Source organism: Athene cunicularia (assembly GCF_003259725.1).
Source record: "Athene cunicularia isolate RWA chromosome 2 unlocalized genomic scaffold, athCun1 chr2_part1, whole genome shotgun sequence".
Classification (NCBI taxonomy): Eukaryota; Metazoa; Chordata; class Aves; order Strigiformes; family Strigidae; genus Athene; species Athene cunicularia.
In genome coordinates, this window is record NW_020799095.1 from 33,087,935 (window position 1) to 33,106,039 (window position 18,105).

The 18,105-nt window shown below is 36.4% G+C and overlaps 1 protein-coding gene across 8 annotated transcripts in view; it reads left to right on the top strand.

Annotated features, from left to right (window-relative positions):
- Positions 1-18,105, top strand: part of MLLT10 (MLLT10, histone lysine methyltransferase DOT1L cofactor) — a 127,223-nt gene that overhangs the window by 16,633 nt on the left and 92,485 nt on the right. For 7 of the 8 annotated variants that reach the window (XM_026841950.1, XM_026841949.1, XM_026841952.1 and 4 more), the window contains 2 exons: positions 3,329-3,383; positions 17,135-17,244. In XM_026841950.1, coding sequence (XP_026697751.1) covers positions 3,329-3,383; positions 17,135-17,244 — 165 coding nt within the window. The remainder of the gene's footprint in view (positions 1-3,328; positions 3,384-17,134; positions 17,245-18,105) is intronic. The other variant, XM_026841955.1, reaches the window with a different exon arrangement.

An 18,105-nucleotide genomic window follows, 5' to 3' on the forward strand; every position in this document is an offset into this window, starting at 1 on the left:
CCCCCCCGATTGTTTAGTAGTTCCCCACAATATTTTTGAATGCTGAGATAATAAATCTGTGTCAGAAATCCTTTGCCAGAGCTAAGACTTACAACACACAGCTGGAGAAGAGAGCCCTGTTCTGGTTGGTGTGCTCAAATCAAACTACATATTACTTATACTGTGTGGCAGAGATCAAAGCTTTATTCCATTGTGCAAGTTGTATGTCATGTGGCATTTAGTGGAGCAGTTCAACTGTTGCTTTTCATTTGAACTCCAAGCTCCAGATCTGTAAGTTAACTGGAAGGAGGAGACATTGGACAAAAACATTCAAGTAAGAAGTTGTAAGTAACTGGACTTCCGAGAGATATGTACACCAGCAATCTCCTTTCTCTTACAACATTAATTTAAGCATATCGAAAGTACTGAAGAATTTTTTCAGTCACTGCAGATTCTCAGCTGAAACTACAACTTTTTTGGTAATGCTATATTGCTGTAAGATTTTAGAACTAGTAATAAATTGTTAGTTTAAAAAAAAAAAAAAAGAAATTCTCTGCTAGTTACTTGTCTCAAGGGATGAGGCACACTGTTTCCACATGGCAAAGCTCCTGGTGTTACTATGTGGTACATATTGAAACTTGGGAGAGTAGAAATGGGTGATCCAATCTGAGAGTGTGGGAGGCTGGGAAGGAAATAGGTTGATAACCTGGAGAGAGAAGTGAAAAGGCTCGCTGTGTTGTGTGGTAGCTTACAAGGGTGCTACTTCGTTGCAGGTTGTAGCCTGAATTCAGAGCACCAGAAGTGTTCTGTGTCATTAGAGGGCAAGTATCTCTGCACAGTTGCCCAGCTCCATGAGAGCTGAGTGCAGGTGTTTGCTACCTGCCAGTGAGAGAATATTCTGCAGAACTTCCTTCACTCAAGTTTTCTTCTGCTATCAAAGCTCCCTTCTCCACTTCAGTTTTCTGTCTTGTATTTTCTCTGACTGGTTGCAGCCCTGGCTGCAGAGTGACGAGGGAAGACTTAATTGACCCGAGTCCATTAGAGATATGAAACAAGAAGAAATTAGTTGAAACTGAGCTCTGATGAGACTGAATGGAGCATGCTTAACTCTTCTGCTTAAAGGACTGGTTCAGTTCCTTGCTACTTAGTGTCCTGTGATATATATTTTTAAAATTATTTAGTGGTAAAGCTTGGTAAAGTTTGCTAAATTAATTAATCTAAAATTTCTTTAATTACTAATGCTGCAGTGCTATGGCTTCCTGTCTTCAGTTTTGCAGATGCAGCTGATTGTGGGTTTATGCTTAAATTGCATCCGTGGTATGGCCTGAATTAAAAATGTTAAAAAGAAAAAGTTCATTTCACTCCATTTCACTGATCTGGTTTAAGTGGCAGTCCTACAGATAGTTGGGTCAGCAGCTGAGGGAGTGGTGAAGAGATTAATAAGGGAGAGGTGAAGGGGAGAACCTCCTAAACTGGTTTTGCCACTAGTAAAAATGTATGTCAAACTTCCACAGACTTGCAGATGTGGAGCAAGGTAGACTACGTTAACAGTTTCCCTTGTCTCAGTGGTAGATACATTATCTCTGCTCAGTGGCCTTAAGCTGTCAACTCACAGCTTTGGGGTGGGAACAAACTTTATTGCAGTGTCACCATCAATATATATCAGGCTTCTTGCTTTGAGAATCTGGTTCAGTGTATGGGGAATTCACTGAAATGAACCTACTGCTACTGAGTGTCTCTCAGCACCTAGTATTTCATATTTGGAGACCTGGAGTGTTAAGATACAGCTCGCATACATACTGCATATGTAGGATTTTGTTTAAAATTAATTGGTCAGTTTATTTCAGTGTCAAGAAAGTCCTTATAATCTTGACTTTAAAAAAAAAAAAAAAAAGGTATAATGCTTCCAGTCTGCAGGCAGTTTACAGAACAGTTCGGAAGTTTTCAACCACTTTTATCTCTTAATTTCACCATAGACTTAATGCTGCTTTCAGTAAATTGTCGATCATTTTAGTGGGTGAATGTGAGGGAAGGATGAGTGAAGCAAAAGTCAAAAAGCAGCAATCCTACAATTCTGAAAATTCTTCCTGTGTGCAGCTGTCTGTACACATGCACTGAGCAAAGATAATTTAAGAAGTTTTCTATTCTGCTCTTTGTGAAAGACGCTTTCCTGCTAATACAAATTTTATAGGTTCAGAGGAATAGATGATTCTCAAGATACACTTCAGCCGTATGAATTTCAGGAATGGAATTTCTCATTCCTCAAATAAGTTTGGACAGTCTGTTTGAGTCACTTCTGACATCATAGGCTCCTTTATCTGCTGACTTGCCAGATAGCTGGTAATGGAGAATAGCACTGTTCAGAAAACAGATGATCTGTACTGATGTCAGATCTCCCTCTCTGTTTGAAGGATGTGGTGTTAAGTTTGCATCCAATGATCAGACTGTTCTTCAGTTTCTTACGGAGCTTGTTAGATTGGTATGCTTTGAGTTGTCTGAGATTTGGGAATACTTAAAGGTATACTTTAAGATGATTCCTAGGTATAGGATCTCCTATAATGGTGTTCCTTTGCATATCACTGGGAGCATTTGAAGTGGAATGTGTATGCCAAACCTGTTCCATTTCTGTCATCTTTGAACTGGTTTGGAGTTGGTTCACACTGCTCTAGGACACTTAGAGATAAACTTGGTATTAGGATCTTGATAGAGGCAGTGATAGCAGAAAGATTGTACTATTGTGATCCTGGTGTATGTCAGAAGAATATGATGTCAAACTGCATGTTTCCAGACATGCAGTCTTGGAGAATTTCAAGCATGACTCAACTTCTGACCCCCTTTTTCTGAGGCAGAAAGTGAGATCGTTTTTGGTGTCTCAGGGTAAAGTAAGAGCAGAGACTCAAGTCATACGTAGTATGTGTATCTGTGCTGATTATATCCATGGCACGTCTTTGTGGTTGACCGCCTTGGTCAATCTTCAGAGATCCTAGGAGACAGAAATGTGGCAGGGAGTCTTTGGACTGTGCCCAAGTTTCTTATCAAGCAAGTCTAATTTCTTGCCATAGTTTTTGGAGGCTTCTCTCCATAATTCCAGGGTGTGGAATCCAGGAATAAAAAGTTGGAGGTAGAACTGCAAGTAGCTTTAATATATATCATAGTTTCAAGGGAGAAAGCTTTGTTTGTGACAAACTAACATTAATATTCAAGTAAAGGTTAAGGGGAAACACCCATTCAATTTTAAAGAATGGTTGTTTCCTTCATGTCAGCTAACAGTTTTGATGTGTGTGGTTTCTTTTTTTAATGCTCCTGTGATCATTACATTTTTTTATTTTATTTTTGCTTTTTTTCCTAGAGATGTGAATTATGCCCTCATAAGGATGGTGCTTTAAAGAGAACAGATAATGGGGGTAAGTTTTACTCTTATTTTTTGTGAACTCTCTTATTTTGTATGAGGGAAATAAGTCTGTGAAAAAAAAAAATAGGGGTCCTAAACATAATTTAAAACACTGGCTGATTTGGAAAGAGAGAACTATTTTATAGTTGAATGTAGTTTGAGAACATCATTATTCTTAGTTTTATATCTTAGAAAAAAAGTTACAATGAAGGACAAACTGCATTTTAACATAGGATAAAAACATGGGTAAAAAGGATAAATTTTATGTGTATTTAGTTGGAGTTTGAATGTTCATAGAAGGCTGTTGAAAGTGCTCCATTCATGGAGGAAAGTGGAATTTTTACGTCTGTAGCCCAAACTGAATGCACCAGTGCATTTTCAAAGGATAGCTCTTTCATGCCTGATTTACTAATAGGTTCTGTAACAAAGAAGTTAGGGCTGAAAAGTTGCAGTAGTGATTACCTGTCCCTTGCATCTTTCTAATTTCATCGTTCAGGTTATCAGTTCCGCTTCTGCTGAGTAGAACTGATGGAGAGAGTCTCCACTGAATATCCCGTCTTGATTATGTTTATACTAATAGCTGGGTGATATGAGTGAAAAATTTCAATTAACTTTTCAATCACTTCTGGAATTCCTTCTTCTCTCTTTACTAGATACTTCTAAATTCCTGTCTATCATCTATCTGTAAATAGCTTGGTCGTTTTGATACTGAGACCTTTCTCTTGTGAGAGGAGAAAGTACAGTCAGGATTCTGCATTTCATTTGGACAATCTATGTAAATTTTATTCTGGACTGAATATGTAATATTCTAACTAATGTATAACTTAATTTAGCTTAGTGTTGATGCATCTTTGCTATTTCTGTTGCAATTGTGTTGCGGGAACACAGAGCCTGCTTCTGTTGGGGCTGATGTACCCTTTCCCTTGTCTACAGTTTGACTGCAACGTACAGTGTATGCTTTAGTGTTCACCCTTCTAGGTTCTGCTTATCTCAAACACGTTAGTGAACTTGGTGTCATTTGTGAGTGTTGGGAGATTGTATTGAACTGTGTTGTCTGTGTGTCAGTGAAACTACCATCTTAAGTGCCAGCCCAGTACTTCAGCCTTAAAATTATTTTTCCTCTCAGATAGGTTGATACATGGCAGAGTTGAATTAATTTCTTCAGAAATGGCTGCTGGACGCTTGCTTTTTTAGGAAATAAATAAGAAAGTCTCAAACCTCTTGAAATTTACAGTAAAACTTGTGAAGTATGAAGGCACTGAAGTGTTTTCTGTTTTTATACTTAGATTAGTGTTTGGGAATGCCTTACTACTCTCTGTGGTAATTTTGAAACTTTTTTTTTTGCGTAATGTCTCAAGAATGTATTTTGACAGTGTGCAGCAAAGATCTGAGCATCCTATTAGTTATCTCTTGCAGCTGCATTAATTGTAATTATGAATTCTTGTCTGAAAGGGAATTACTATATGATTGAAATTATTTAAGTTTAAATAGCAAAGGTGTTGTTACACTGTACAAACAGTATTGTCCCCACTATAATCTTAATAACCAACTATTTTCATCAGTGAAAGCTTCATAGTGAAAATTTCATAGCAGAGAAGGCTTAAGAATTTGAAATTTACCTTCTGGAAACATCCCTGCCTCAGTAATAGATCTTGTCTGTGGTGTTGAATACAGCAAATTCTACCTTATGGACCAAATGTCCTGTAAACAACAGCTTTACAGAAGGATGTGCACCTTGGAAAAAATGAACTCTTAATGGGTGTTGCATTTCAGAAATCTACATTCTTAACCTGAAGCTTTCCTTTCAAAGAGTTGCCTAACAAGGGGTAGTGCCAGAAGAGTTTCAGACTTAAGGAGATACTGTTGAAGGTCATGTAATGGGCTTGCCGGTTAAAAATTACATTTGCAGTAGGTTAGTGCTCAGAGTTCTTTTAATGCTGTTACACCATTTGTTGCCAAGGGAAATGATAAAAAGATGCAGGTATTCCTGAAGAAACTTTGAAACAAACATTTCTGATAAAACCTTTTAAGGATCCATCTTTAGAAATTTGTAATTAACAGGGTCTTTCTGTAAGTATAGAAACAATTAAATGGTCTTAGTTTTTTTAGAATAAGTGAAGAAATTACTGATTTTTATGTCAGTGATACCAAGTTATGCTTCTTTCAGCTTTCTGGCAGCAAGTAACGTCATTTTGTTCAGAAAACCAATGCAGTTTTTGTTTTGAATATGCAGAGACCTTAGCTCATACATGGTCTGCTGCTCTTGTAGTTTAGTGGGTTTTTTTTGGGGTAACAGTCTTCTGGATATTTACTTTTTAATAATGTGAAGAAATGTGTTTTGTCTGGGTGCCGAAGATACTGTACTTTATTTTATGTAAGAAATTTTAATGTTTTTTGGTCTACTGAGCTTTTGCTGTAGGGTTCCACGATTTTCTTAAGCTGCAGTAAGGTGCTGTTACTGCAGGGAGGGTTCTTGCCATGCATTACTTCCTCCTCCTTTGTGATGGTACTAGCATTTAAAACTTTTTTTTTCCCCTGGGTTCCTTTTTAGCTAAATGAAATCAGTTCCCTGACCCAGGTGGCTGTGTTAATGCTGACATAGGCGAATGGCCAGAACTGTTCTTTTAGCAACAGCTTGTGCATTACCTGTCTTAAATCAGTTGCACAACTGAAACTGAAGGTGGCCTAATCTTATAGCTCTTACATAGTGATGTAATCTTGCCTTTATGAATTCTGGGGCTGTATGATATATATATGACAAAGTAGTCTGGGAATCAAACTTACACTGTTTTTAAATATTATTGACTGACTATGAAATAGTAATGGTGGTGTATGGTGTGGTGGTGTTGGTGTGTTGTGGGTTTTTTTTGTGACTCACTCTGTTTCTCCCCCTCCCAGTGTCATGAGGTTCCTTTGTGCGCATTCTCACTCTTCTTACTCCTTCTGCTTTTACTGGCCTTTTACTGCCTATCTGACTTTCTGAAGATCAGCACTTCTTCAGATTTGTTTTTTGGTTTTATATTTATGGATGGAGACATCTACTGTACCTTAGTCATGCTTATCAGTACAGTTGCTGAGGGGTAATGTTGGGTTCTCCAGTGTAATCTATGGCAAATACAGAATTACAGTTTTCAGTGATATCATAGTTACAGTATTCTTGGAGGAGCACTGTCATGGATCTTAAACAGAACTTGAAAGTGCCAGCATGAGGTAGTAAGAGAAGAGGAGCATAACATAGAGGCCAAACATCTCTATCAGTATGAACTAGATTCTTAGGAAAATTTTTGTATGCCTTCTCAGAATACTTTCCCAGCCTATAAATATTTACACTTTGGGACTTCCTTAACCAGAGATGGTATTTTTGTGTTTAATGGAATAAGAGCCCATCACGCTATTAACGTGTCCACTTCTGTATAAAGGTTTTGTGTCCATAATGTGTGGCAAGACATTTTACAGTTGATCTGTACAGTGTGTAAAGATGTACTCTGATTTGTTTTGAACCTGTTACCTTGTGTTTTTATTTGATGCTGCATGACACTTGCTAAGTGATAGGAAGTGTCAGAGCGCACTTATTCTATGTTCACCTTTTCATCACCTCTTCTGGCTCTATAGACCTCTGTCATATTCTTGTTTTGTCTCCTTTTCAAGATGAAGGAGCCCAGACTGATTGGGCATTCCTTGCACAGAAAACTGACTGTCCTGGTTTTGGCTGGGATAGAGCTACTTTTTCTTCTTAGTAGCTAGAATAGTGCTGTGTTTTGGATTCAGCATGGGATTTGGTATGAGAAGAATGTTGACAATACACCAATATTTTTAGTTGTTGCTAAGAAATCAGGGACTTTTCAACTTCCTGTGTCCTGCCAGTGTGCAGGTGCACAAGAAACTGGGAGGGAGCACGGACAGAGCAATGGACCTGAACTGGCCAATGGAATATTTCATGTCCTATAACATCATGCTCAGTATATAGATGAGGGTTGGCTGGGCAGCTGGCTCTCTTGGTTCTGGGATTGCGGTTTCAGGATCTTCTCTGGATTCGCTGGCTGGGAATGGGCTGAGCATTGGTTGGAGGGTAGTGAGCAATTATGTTGTGCATTACTTGTTTGTATTCAATTATTATTACTTTTTGTATTATTATAATAATAATATTTTTATTATATTTCAATTATTAAATTGTTTTTATCTCAACCTATGAGTCTACTTACCTTTACTCTTCCAATTTCTCTCCCCCATCCCCTGAGTGGGGGAGGGTGAGCAAGCAGCTGTGTGGTGTTTGGCTGCTGGCCAGGTTTAGACCACAACACTGACCATCGCCTTTCCCCTTCTCTGTGTCTCCCAAATGACACTAGCCTAAATATTCACACTACTTTGAAAGTAGGACAGATCCTGAAATAGCAACAAAGTTACTGATTTTAGCAAGGCTTTTGCCTGAAGAATGTTCTTAAATTTGCATGTGCTGTTGTCTGCATTTGCTCTGAAAACAGAAGATATTTACATTTTTGAGGCATGAACTATTTATACAGCCATAGTTAAATCTTGGCTATTTGGGTTATTGGAGGCGGTGTGGAGTAGGATAGGGGAAGTTCAGTTATCCTAGATAATAGTGACTGTACTAGCCACGTGGTTTCTAGACAGTGCTGTGGAAACATTCCACTTATGGTTGGAAACTCATGCAGATGGTTGTGCACCAAGTTGCTAGTGTGTGTGGATCTGGAAGGACTGAAGAGTTTAGGTGAAGCTCTAAGTGGAAATGGCATTTTTTGTTCCTCATAACCTTTTTTGGTACACTGAAGGATACACGGATGCTTGCCTATTCTTGGCTTGGTGATAGTGGCTGCTGTTGGAACCTGTAGCAAGGCCAAAGAGATAATTCTGTCTGGATTTGATCAGAATATGTCCTAATCTGCTTCAGTGTCCTTCTTGCGTTTTTCATTGTCAAAGACCTGAACTGACCCTGAACAGAAGCAGCTAAGGTCTTGTTGCACATGTTTGTTCAGTCTTTGCATGAAAAGGGTCATTCTGCTGCTGCACTTGCACAGATCTTGGAAACAATACAGTTAGATTTAACAGAGTGTAGCCTGGACTAATATCCATGGTGTGGTTTATCTGTCAGCGGGTTTTCCCTGCTAAGGATTGTTCAGAATTGACTGTATTTAGCTGCGTATTTTATTTAAATAATTTGTTAAGAGTAGCAGGACATTGCTTTATGATCAGGGTGATTGTCAGGAATTTAAGGAATAAGCTTTGAGTAGGTTAATATTTTGGCTGCTTAATATCTGTGACAGTCTTAGAACTATGGTTAAGTTGTGGGAAAAAAAAGTATTCCCTATATGTGGACTCTGTGGAATTTTTTTTTACATAAATATTAGGACTCTTTCAGTGTTCAGAGACTACAGTTCTGTAAATTGTTATTTACTTTTTAAAAAATAATATTTGTTTTAAAAATTGATACTAAAAGTAGAAAAGTATGATGGAGTTGAAAAAGGAGCTTCTCTCTTTGAATGTATTTATTGACAGAATTCCTGTCAATAGTTTGGTATTCATGTTCATTTAGGGGCACCACTGTGGTTTTAAATATATGACTGAATATGAAAGTTTTTTAAAATGAGAAAAAATGATAAGTATATGGGTTGCTTATTGATTTTCTGGTTTATGCATAGGAAGGCTGTTGAAAGAGAGATGAACTTTTCTTTAACTTTGTACTCTGAATGTGGATTAGTAGTTGGGCAAAATATAAACACATTTTTTTCTGGAAAACAGAAAAGCAACAAATAAGCATTTTTTTGAAGATACTTGAGAACTGTTGGCTGTTTGACAGTTTTGGGCCTTTTCAATTCAGTAATGTTTCCTCAACTGTTGCAGTAATTTTCTTTGGGTTTTTGACACTTGGTGAGGAGGAAATAAAATCATGACCATTTGAACTGATCATAGTTTTTTGAATCCAAATTCATCTTCTCATAATACTGAGTATGCAGTCTGTTTTTATAAGCAAATTATTCAGTAGTATCTAATACTGTGCATCTCCCGTTTAAATAGTTTTTTTACAGTAATCTTTGTCCACAATTTTCTGTAAGCCTAAAAGGCTTGATTTTGTGGTACAACTTGTTACTTTGAAATCTGATTCCACTGGATGCTGATCAGGAATGCTGTGTAACAGCATTCTTTGTGTGACTTTTCACCAAGACTTCTTTCATGCAGCTGCTTGGGAAAAGGCCAGCTAACAATGCAGTGGTTTTATGTCATGGTCCAGGCCTTCTTCCCATCCCCTAGGTTAGTGTCAGGATCTCCCAAGTCTATAAAAATTTTATATGCCATGTTTTCCTGTTGCTATTGTTGTTGTTAGAGTCAGCATCTCTCTCAGTCAGGTTTACTGTTTTGATGAGTTTTCTTGCTATTAATGTCTAAGAAAGCAAATGATACAATGTCACACATACACATTCAGGGATATACATTTTGCAAGAAGTGCTTACCTACAAATGATCTGGTCCTTTTGTGTGGATCTGCAGGAGTTTGTATGTGTGGGTTTTGTGGTGGTTGGTGTGTTTTTTTTTTTTTTTTTTTTTTTTTTTTTTTTTTAAACGGGGAAAGACAGTAAATTGATAAGACAGTAAATTGATAATTTAAAATATTTTGCTAATATAAATATACACACTACCATAAAATTATGTATTTATTATTTATATTACTAGTATAATGTATAACTAGGACTTCTTTTTTTTAGAGCTTTAGATAAATATTTACAACATGTCTTCCTTTTGCTGTATAAAAGGATTTCTTGAGGTAGGGGAAAGAGACACATTAGTGCTATGGCATGCCAGATAATTTTACTGAAGCTATTATCTTATTCAGTGGACCAGTGGAATGTGGTCTGTAGCTGTTTCGAAAACAGTCTGTTATGCTGCAGAATGATGATCCAAAGTGAATTTTTCTTATGTGCAAATTTTGCGGGAACAAATTTTGCTAAATGGAGTTTGGTGAAATTGTATAGTAGGACTTTGTAGGGTGAAGCCTTTTCTTCATGGACAAACAGTATTTTGTTTTTTTAAAAAAACAGAAATCATCCTTTCATTCTGTATACCAGTGATACGGTTGGCTACCAACCACAGTGGTGAGAGCTCTAGTGATTAGTGTGTGCACCTTCTTTTTACCCACCTTTGAAAAGAGTGGATCAAACAATATAGTGAGTAATACTATATTAACTAAGGCAAACTCTAAAACTTCATTTGCTAGGGCAAGGAAAAGACAGTAATTTAAGATGACAGATTTCTTTATTGCAAATTTTATTGTCTTTACAGGAAAGGAACATCAGGGTCAAAATAAAAGTGTATGGAATGCCTTCATGAAGGGGCACTTAAAGATCTAAAATAGTACTTAATCTTACTCTCTGGCAAATAGTAACAGTCTTAAGTACATCTTTGCTGGATTCACCTTCCAGAATGGGATGGAGCTGAGTCTTGGGGTCAGTCAGCAGATCTGATAGTTGTGGAAACTGAGGGTGTGATTTCATGTAATCTAGGGCAGCTGTTGACCTCAGCTGAAAGGAGTGGACTGTGGTTTTCCCATGACTGGGTGTTTCTGCACTGGTGGTTTTGTGTATAGTAATCATACGACCTCAGTGTGGATTGCATTGACTTACTGATCTTACTGGAAGGTAAAATTTTGTTTTCCTGCAAGTTTAGTAATCGGATGAATAAAATTTTATCTGCCCTGGTACATGGCAAGTTTATACTACAGGGAGAGAGCGAGGATGTACAGTTGGGAGTGAAGAGTAAGGTGAGACCTTATCTTTTAGTAACAGCCCACGTCTGAAATGGTTTGAGATGTACCTTAAATGACAGCCTGGAGCCCTAATCAGAAACTGACATTTCAACAATGAAACGTTTTTCTGTGCTAGAGTAATACATTCACTTGGTCTAGGAGCGAGCTATAGTTATAAAGTAAAATTTCCTTAGTGAGATACAATGGACACTTTAGGAGCTTACACAGAATGCATAAGCAAATTTTACTCTGAAATTGGTGCACAGTTAGGAATGGTGATGACGTCCCAGAGCTCTCTTGTAGGACCAGACTGGCACTATGGCTGGATCTCTGCATGACTTCGTGATTCTGTCCTCTACAGACTGTTACCTGCTTTGCAGTAGCAGCTTCAACATTGACTGTGAGACGTAGCCCTAGCTTAGTGCCTACTCTGTGTCTGTTAGTTCACAAGCTATAGGTGGGCTTCTCTTGATTTGGATGGTGGGATGAATTATAAGTGTGTTGCTGTTATATTGTCATGAACTCAAAGATTATAAAAGCAAGGCTTCAGAATTTGCACTGGAAGATGATATGAATTTATTTACGGTGTAAGTGCTTAGGAATCAAGTTTTGAACACTTAAGCAGTAGTTGTAAAGGCAAAAATTGTTAGATGGGTGACGTACTGTGTATTATTTATCTTCCTGGGTTTTCTTTGCTAATTTTTCATTGCTTTAGTAGAGTTTCCTTCTAGTTAGAGAGTTCTTTGTTAGCAACGGTCTTTTGTTTGCTGATGGTGCGATTATTAGGAGTTACCTGTTCTCTGTCACACTGGGACAACAGATCAACTATTTATTTTCAGTTAGGGTTCTGGAGCCCGAGATTTGTTACTCTGAACATTAATGAATAATGTATATTCAAATTATACCTGCTAAATATGTACTTCTAGGTTTTCACTGAGTTAAAAATTAGTTAGGCACCTGAAATAAAAGTCTCAGCAAAAGATTGGCAGAATTTTGATAGGTTCTGTGCTGGTAGTTAGTCAGAATGAAACATAAAAATCAGCAAAACTCAGTAGTGTGTCTTTGTGAGGGATAAATCAAAATAAAAAATGACTCAGGTGAAAAGCTGGAAGTTTTCCTAAGACATATTTAAACTTTGAAGGCTTTTTATCATGAATTTCCAATTTCTGATACTGGTTAAAACTGTTTTCATTATTGTTATCAAAGCAGATCTTGGAATTGGCTTATATGTGGTTTTGATATTGTTTTAATGTTGGTTTAAGTTGTTTCCTAAGATCTGTTCAGAGGAAAGTGTCTTAACTATACTGGTGTGATGTTATCTTAGAAAGCACAGTGGATTTTCTTTTGAAAGGCAAGCAGCATTTCCTAAAGTTATTGGATTTGAAAACACAATTGAAGTAAATATTTTTAATTTTAATTTGGCTGTCACCAATAAGTTGTTTCTAACAAGTAATAATCAGAAACTGATGACATTTTACAATTTCTGGAGGCATTGATTGTTGTAGAGTATTGTATTGTTTCAAGCAGAAGAGGCAGTGAATCTGCCAGCCCATGATTTATTTTTTCAGCAGTTTCAGAGGAAGCAGGTCTGATAAGAATGCACAGAAACAAGTGAGCCCAATGGCCGATTTGAATCCTTATAATAAATACATTTCTTAATTTCACATTGTTAAGCTAAATTTTGTTTATTTTAAAATAAGCAAGCCAGGCATTATCATCTAGTAAAAATATTATTATTGAGAAAGCATGTAAGTCAAATGGTTGCCTTCTCAAAGGCTGAAAAATAGCAAATAAGAAAAAAGCAAAAAAAACCCCCACCCAGACAAACCACCAACCCCCAGACCCCCAACCATTTTGCAGGATGCTAGTACCTGCATTTGCAAAAACATGTGTGCCCCCCCCACCTTCTGGTCAAAGTTGTCCTGAAAGGAAGATAAAAGCAAAAATAAATTGGGCATAAGCAGTTCAATGGGAATAGTGAGAGTTTGTTAGCAATTATTATAAATTTTGTAAGTAAAATTAAAGGAAATGAGTAATAAATCTGTGGCCAGTTGTTTGGATGCAAACCATGCACAACCAGAGTGAATGGAAGCTTATCATTTATTTAGATAGTAAAGGATATGGTCTATACAGATGGTTTTAATAAACTCATTTGGAACAAAAGTGATCTGAAAAGTGGCATGAGTTCCTGGCTAAGTTTGGAGAACAATTAAGAAAAGTCAGAGTATCCTGTTGTTATTTCTGTGTGGTGTTTTGGGTGAAGAGGAATGGTGATAAAATAATTTCAGTTCCAACAGAAACTAGTGAGAATGTTTTAAATGTTGTTGAATGTGTAGAAAGGTGCTACTGGAGGGTTTTTTTCAGCTCTAAAACATGAGATGCAACAATGTTTTTCTCACGTAAACATTGGGAAAGCTCAAAAGGGCTGGATTTAATGATGTGAATGGGGTTTTTTTGAAAAAGAAAGTATAGTTGCTGATGAAGTTGATAGTTACCCAAGAATAATGTAGCAAGTGATTTGTATAGGAAGTTGTTTACAGTGCAATCTTTATGGCTTAGATGGAGTTAATTGAAAAATACGTATTTTAGTGTCTTAAATCCTTATAAGTGCTTTCTTCTTTTATTTGCTATATGTACATTTTGGATGGGTGTCTCTCTAGGATGTTTCATTATCCCTGCAGACAGAGAGGGCAGTTGACTGCAGTAAGGAAGTTGTCATCTAGTAAGAAACAGTAGACAAAAGCACTCAACTCTGAACATGACCATAGGTACTTTATTCTGTTGGGATTCTGAGCTCTGTGCTCTGCCTGAGGGTAGTTGTCTAAAAGAGAGGGAAGTGGCAGCAGAGAATGGGGGAGGCCTTTTCTTGCTGTGTTACATAGTCAGGAGCCTTCTTCGTTGCAGAAAACATTAAAAGTCAAGTCTGCTTGCATGCTAGTAGCTCATTCTTCTATCAGGGAGACAGAGGAGAGCTATCACATTTTGTTTGACTGTAGGTATCCTTTACTTCTATGCTTACTCTTTGTAGCAACAATGACTAGTCTTTTGATGCTTAGGGAAGAGAATGGGTTGTTTGCTCCCTTTTCCGTTTTCTTCCACTACTGATATGGTGAAACTGAATCTTCTTGTTTAAAAGTTTTGTGGAGGAGTCTACAGACCTTGATTTCTTCAAATATGGAGATTCCACAGCACCTCTAGGCAACCAGTCCTTAAGCACACTTGTTATGGAAAAATGTCTTCCTTATTCTTTCTTCAGGGAGAGCTGCTGAACCTCTGCCTGTCTCGGTTCTTCTAGGTGAGCTGGGTGTTTCTCTCTGACAATTTTGTATATCTTCACCAGTGAAACTTTGGACAAAAGAACATTTAAGCAGTTGTGTACGGGGTCTCCGAGTCCTAGCAGGAGCTAGTGGTGGAGTTAGCCCTCTTTTATGATGTAAGCATTTGAGGCTGGTAACATAAGGGTGCTGCAACCTCCTCTGTGGTGAAATTTTTATTGGACAGGTTGTGCTTTTTCATCAAGGTCAGATTATCTGGGATCTAAAGATGCCAGATAGAAACCAAAGGGAAAGGTCCCTTGTCCTTAATTCCCTGGGTGCTTTTTGACCCCTTGTTCAAAAAGTGTATTAGTGCTGTGGTGCTTAATTTATTTCATTCTATAGATACTGGTTTTGTTTACATGAAAGATATAAGTGTGCTGTTGCTCACAGCTATTCTGTATGTGAGCTCTATATTTTGGAAATTGGAATATATTAAGCTAGTAGTTTTTTTTTTTTTTTTTTTTTTATAGTCATGGAGTAGTGTTCCATTGGAAACTGGTTTCTTATAGTGAAAATTATTTACTTACCTAAATTTCAGTTGGCTTAGTTAATTTTTTAATGTTTCTGGTATATTTTGTGTATTTACATAATACTTTTTCATTATAAGTAAGTGTAACTGGAGTACAGCCTTAATTACATCTGAAGTAAAAGCCTTTGCCATCTGTTCATGTGCAACTAACTGAAAAAGAGTTTTTTTCAAAATTTCAGTGGCACTTTTCTACTGGTATAATGGCTGTATTAGATGTTTCTATTTGAGTTAATTTTTTGAAGGGGATTTAAAAATATTCTCCATTAACACCACATTAACATTTATCTGTCTTTAGTAAGATGAATCTGGCTTTAGGGCAGTTTGCAAGTTTTAGAAAAGTCCTTGTAAACACTTACTCCCTGAAGATATTTCAAGTAGAGAACTAAAGAAGACTGCTTTTTACGTTTTTTTTTTTTCAGTCTATCTGTTAATGATAATTTTAAAATGGTCTGTTGGAACTGTTCTTAAAAGCAGCTCAAGTTGGCACTTTATACTTTCTTTTCCCTACTCTTTTATTAGTTTCATGCTTTTTCTGTGTGGACTAATTCTAAAAACTATTTGTGAATGAAATGATGAAGCAGCCCAGATACTGTATTTAGTTGCAGATGGAATACTAGAATGATATGTGTTATGTTGACGATAACAGTTGGGTGTGTGCTTTTCATTTTCTATACAAATTAAAACTACCAATTTAGTAAATGGGGAGAGGGGACACCCGTCGAATGGAAGCAACTAGAAAAGATTTGTGCTTTAAGAAAAAAAAAAAAAAGCATATATGCAATTTCAGATACTAAGTACCATTCCATAGTCTCAACAATACTACTTTTATATTCAGCTCAGTTTGTCAAAGTACAGTTGGGTGGAGAAATTAAAAACCTTTAGATTTAGCAGAGTAGTTAGAATATCCAGATGCAAACAAAACTTAAAAAGGCCTGCAGTGAGGCAGTATGATGGGCTTTGTGTGTGGTGGTTTTTTTCCTTGTTGTTGGTGTGTGGGTTTTTTTCTTTTTTTGTTATAGGATGCATTTGCACAATGATAATTTACTTTACCTAATCTAATAATCTGCTAGATTATCTAATTGTGTAAGCCTGTCATTTTATGTCCTTAATATTTGCATACAAGTAAGCCTGGGTAGGAAGAAAACGTGATTATTTTTAAGGTGTACTGAAAGTCTCGTGACAAAAGAGTTCAGTTTTCTTCTTGGGGAAGAACAGAATCCACGCTAAATTATTAGCCACACCAAATTCACTTTCAGATGAGGTAGCTCTGTACTGCGTAATAGTACTCTTGTAATCCTATTATTAGTGTCAGTATATTCACATGTTCAGTTAGATATATAGCAGCTTCTGCTAAATTTACAGTTATGGCAAACTGTCCTCCACTGAAGCAAACGGACAACTCTCAGGATCTTAGTATTGAAAAAAGGCCTAAAATTATTAGGTTTCTTTCTGAATTGGTGTTTCTCACCACCTCATTCAACCAAATGTCAGATAGTTAGGAATGTTTATTACTTGAAATGCTATTAAAGCACAATATGGTAAATAACAAAGCATTTATTGATGACTTCAAGTTAATGAGTTAGAACAGGACTGCATACAGGAATTGATATTCCTATAAAAAATGAATTGGCCACACCTTTAAAGAAGGAAGAGATTTTGGTAGAGGGGATGTGGATGTGTGTGCATTGAGATTTCTTTCTAGCGAAAGAAGATAGCAGTCTAGTCAAATTAGAATGACTTCGTTTAAATAAAAATTGTACACAGAAGCCTTATATGATGGTAATGATTGCGTGAATACTATTCCCTTTTGTGGGAATTTGTATACCTTTTACATGATGACTATGTTAATCCAAGAAATTTAAAGAAATAACCTGGTTTTGATTTTGTGTGTCACTGTTTGTGTAAATCATTAGTATTTGGATTTCTTGGAGTATTGCTTGTATAAATTCTCCACTGAATAAATTTTAAATGTATTATGGCTCATCTAAACTTTGTATAATATAAAATGAAATCTAAACATGACTTAAGTAACTTATGTCTGTAATATTCTAAACAGTTCAAATAGTCCATGGAAAAAAGTGTAAAAGATTTTGTACTATAATTGAAATGTCCTTTGAGCTTCTAGAAAACACTAAAATTAAATACAACTGTAACTTTTTGTAGGTTGGGCTCATGTGGTTTGTGCTCTGTACATTCCCGAGGTGCAGTTTGCAAATGTTTCTACAATGGAACCTATCGTGTTGCAGTCTGTTCCTCATGATCGTTATAATAAGGTATAATTATTTGTCTTTTTATATCTAATGTATTTATTATAAAACTTGTGAGCTTTAATAATCTAAAATTACATTTCTTAGAATGCATTTTAGATAAAGTTCATAAATGTGTGCAGTAATGCTGTATGTTTTCTGCTATGACTTTATGATAAATTCAAGAATTAAGAAAGCTATATTATTAAATTAAGCTGTAAATTTATCTGCCATTCTCGTTATTCTTCTACAGATTAGGGACTGTTTTGTTAATTAAAAATATCATGATCTTTGAATAACAGTTTATTTTGAAAGGAATGTGAAATATTTCCCATAGGTGAAAATATTATTATAGCTTATTTGAAATGTTATTATTAATTACCACTAAGTCCTACTGTTTTAAGTATTGATATGAACATAGATGTGTTCATAAACATTTCTTCTAGGAAGAAAAATATGCTAATATATTAAAGCAAAAGCTTGCAGACTTTTGCCTTTGTAAACACTTCAGTGGGACTATTTGCTTATAGAAGAACTGCTCCTAAATAAGTGTCAGTGAGATGAAATGTTTTCTGAAGTGTGGTGAGACTTTATTTAAAAAGAAAGCAGAGCAATGCAATAGTAACTTACTAATGTCCCATAGTGATAGTTGAGTTTTCTACTTATTTCACTTGTGCTACCTCTTCCTCATTAGACTTAACTATATTCTCCTTTGTACTTTCCCTTCTGTAGGCAGAAAACTGTCTGAATTTCTGATGTTTTATTACATATTTTTCTTGTGGTGTTCTCCTTACCTCTAGTTTCTTTCTTTTACTTTATGGTGGTTTGTGTACACTGGGTTAAAGAGGAATAGACTGTTACAAAAGAAAGGGGGGGGGGGGGGGAAAG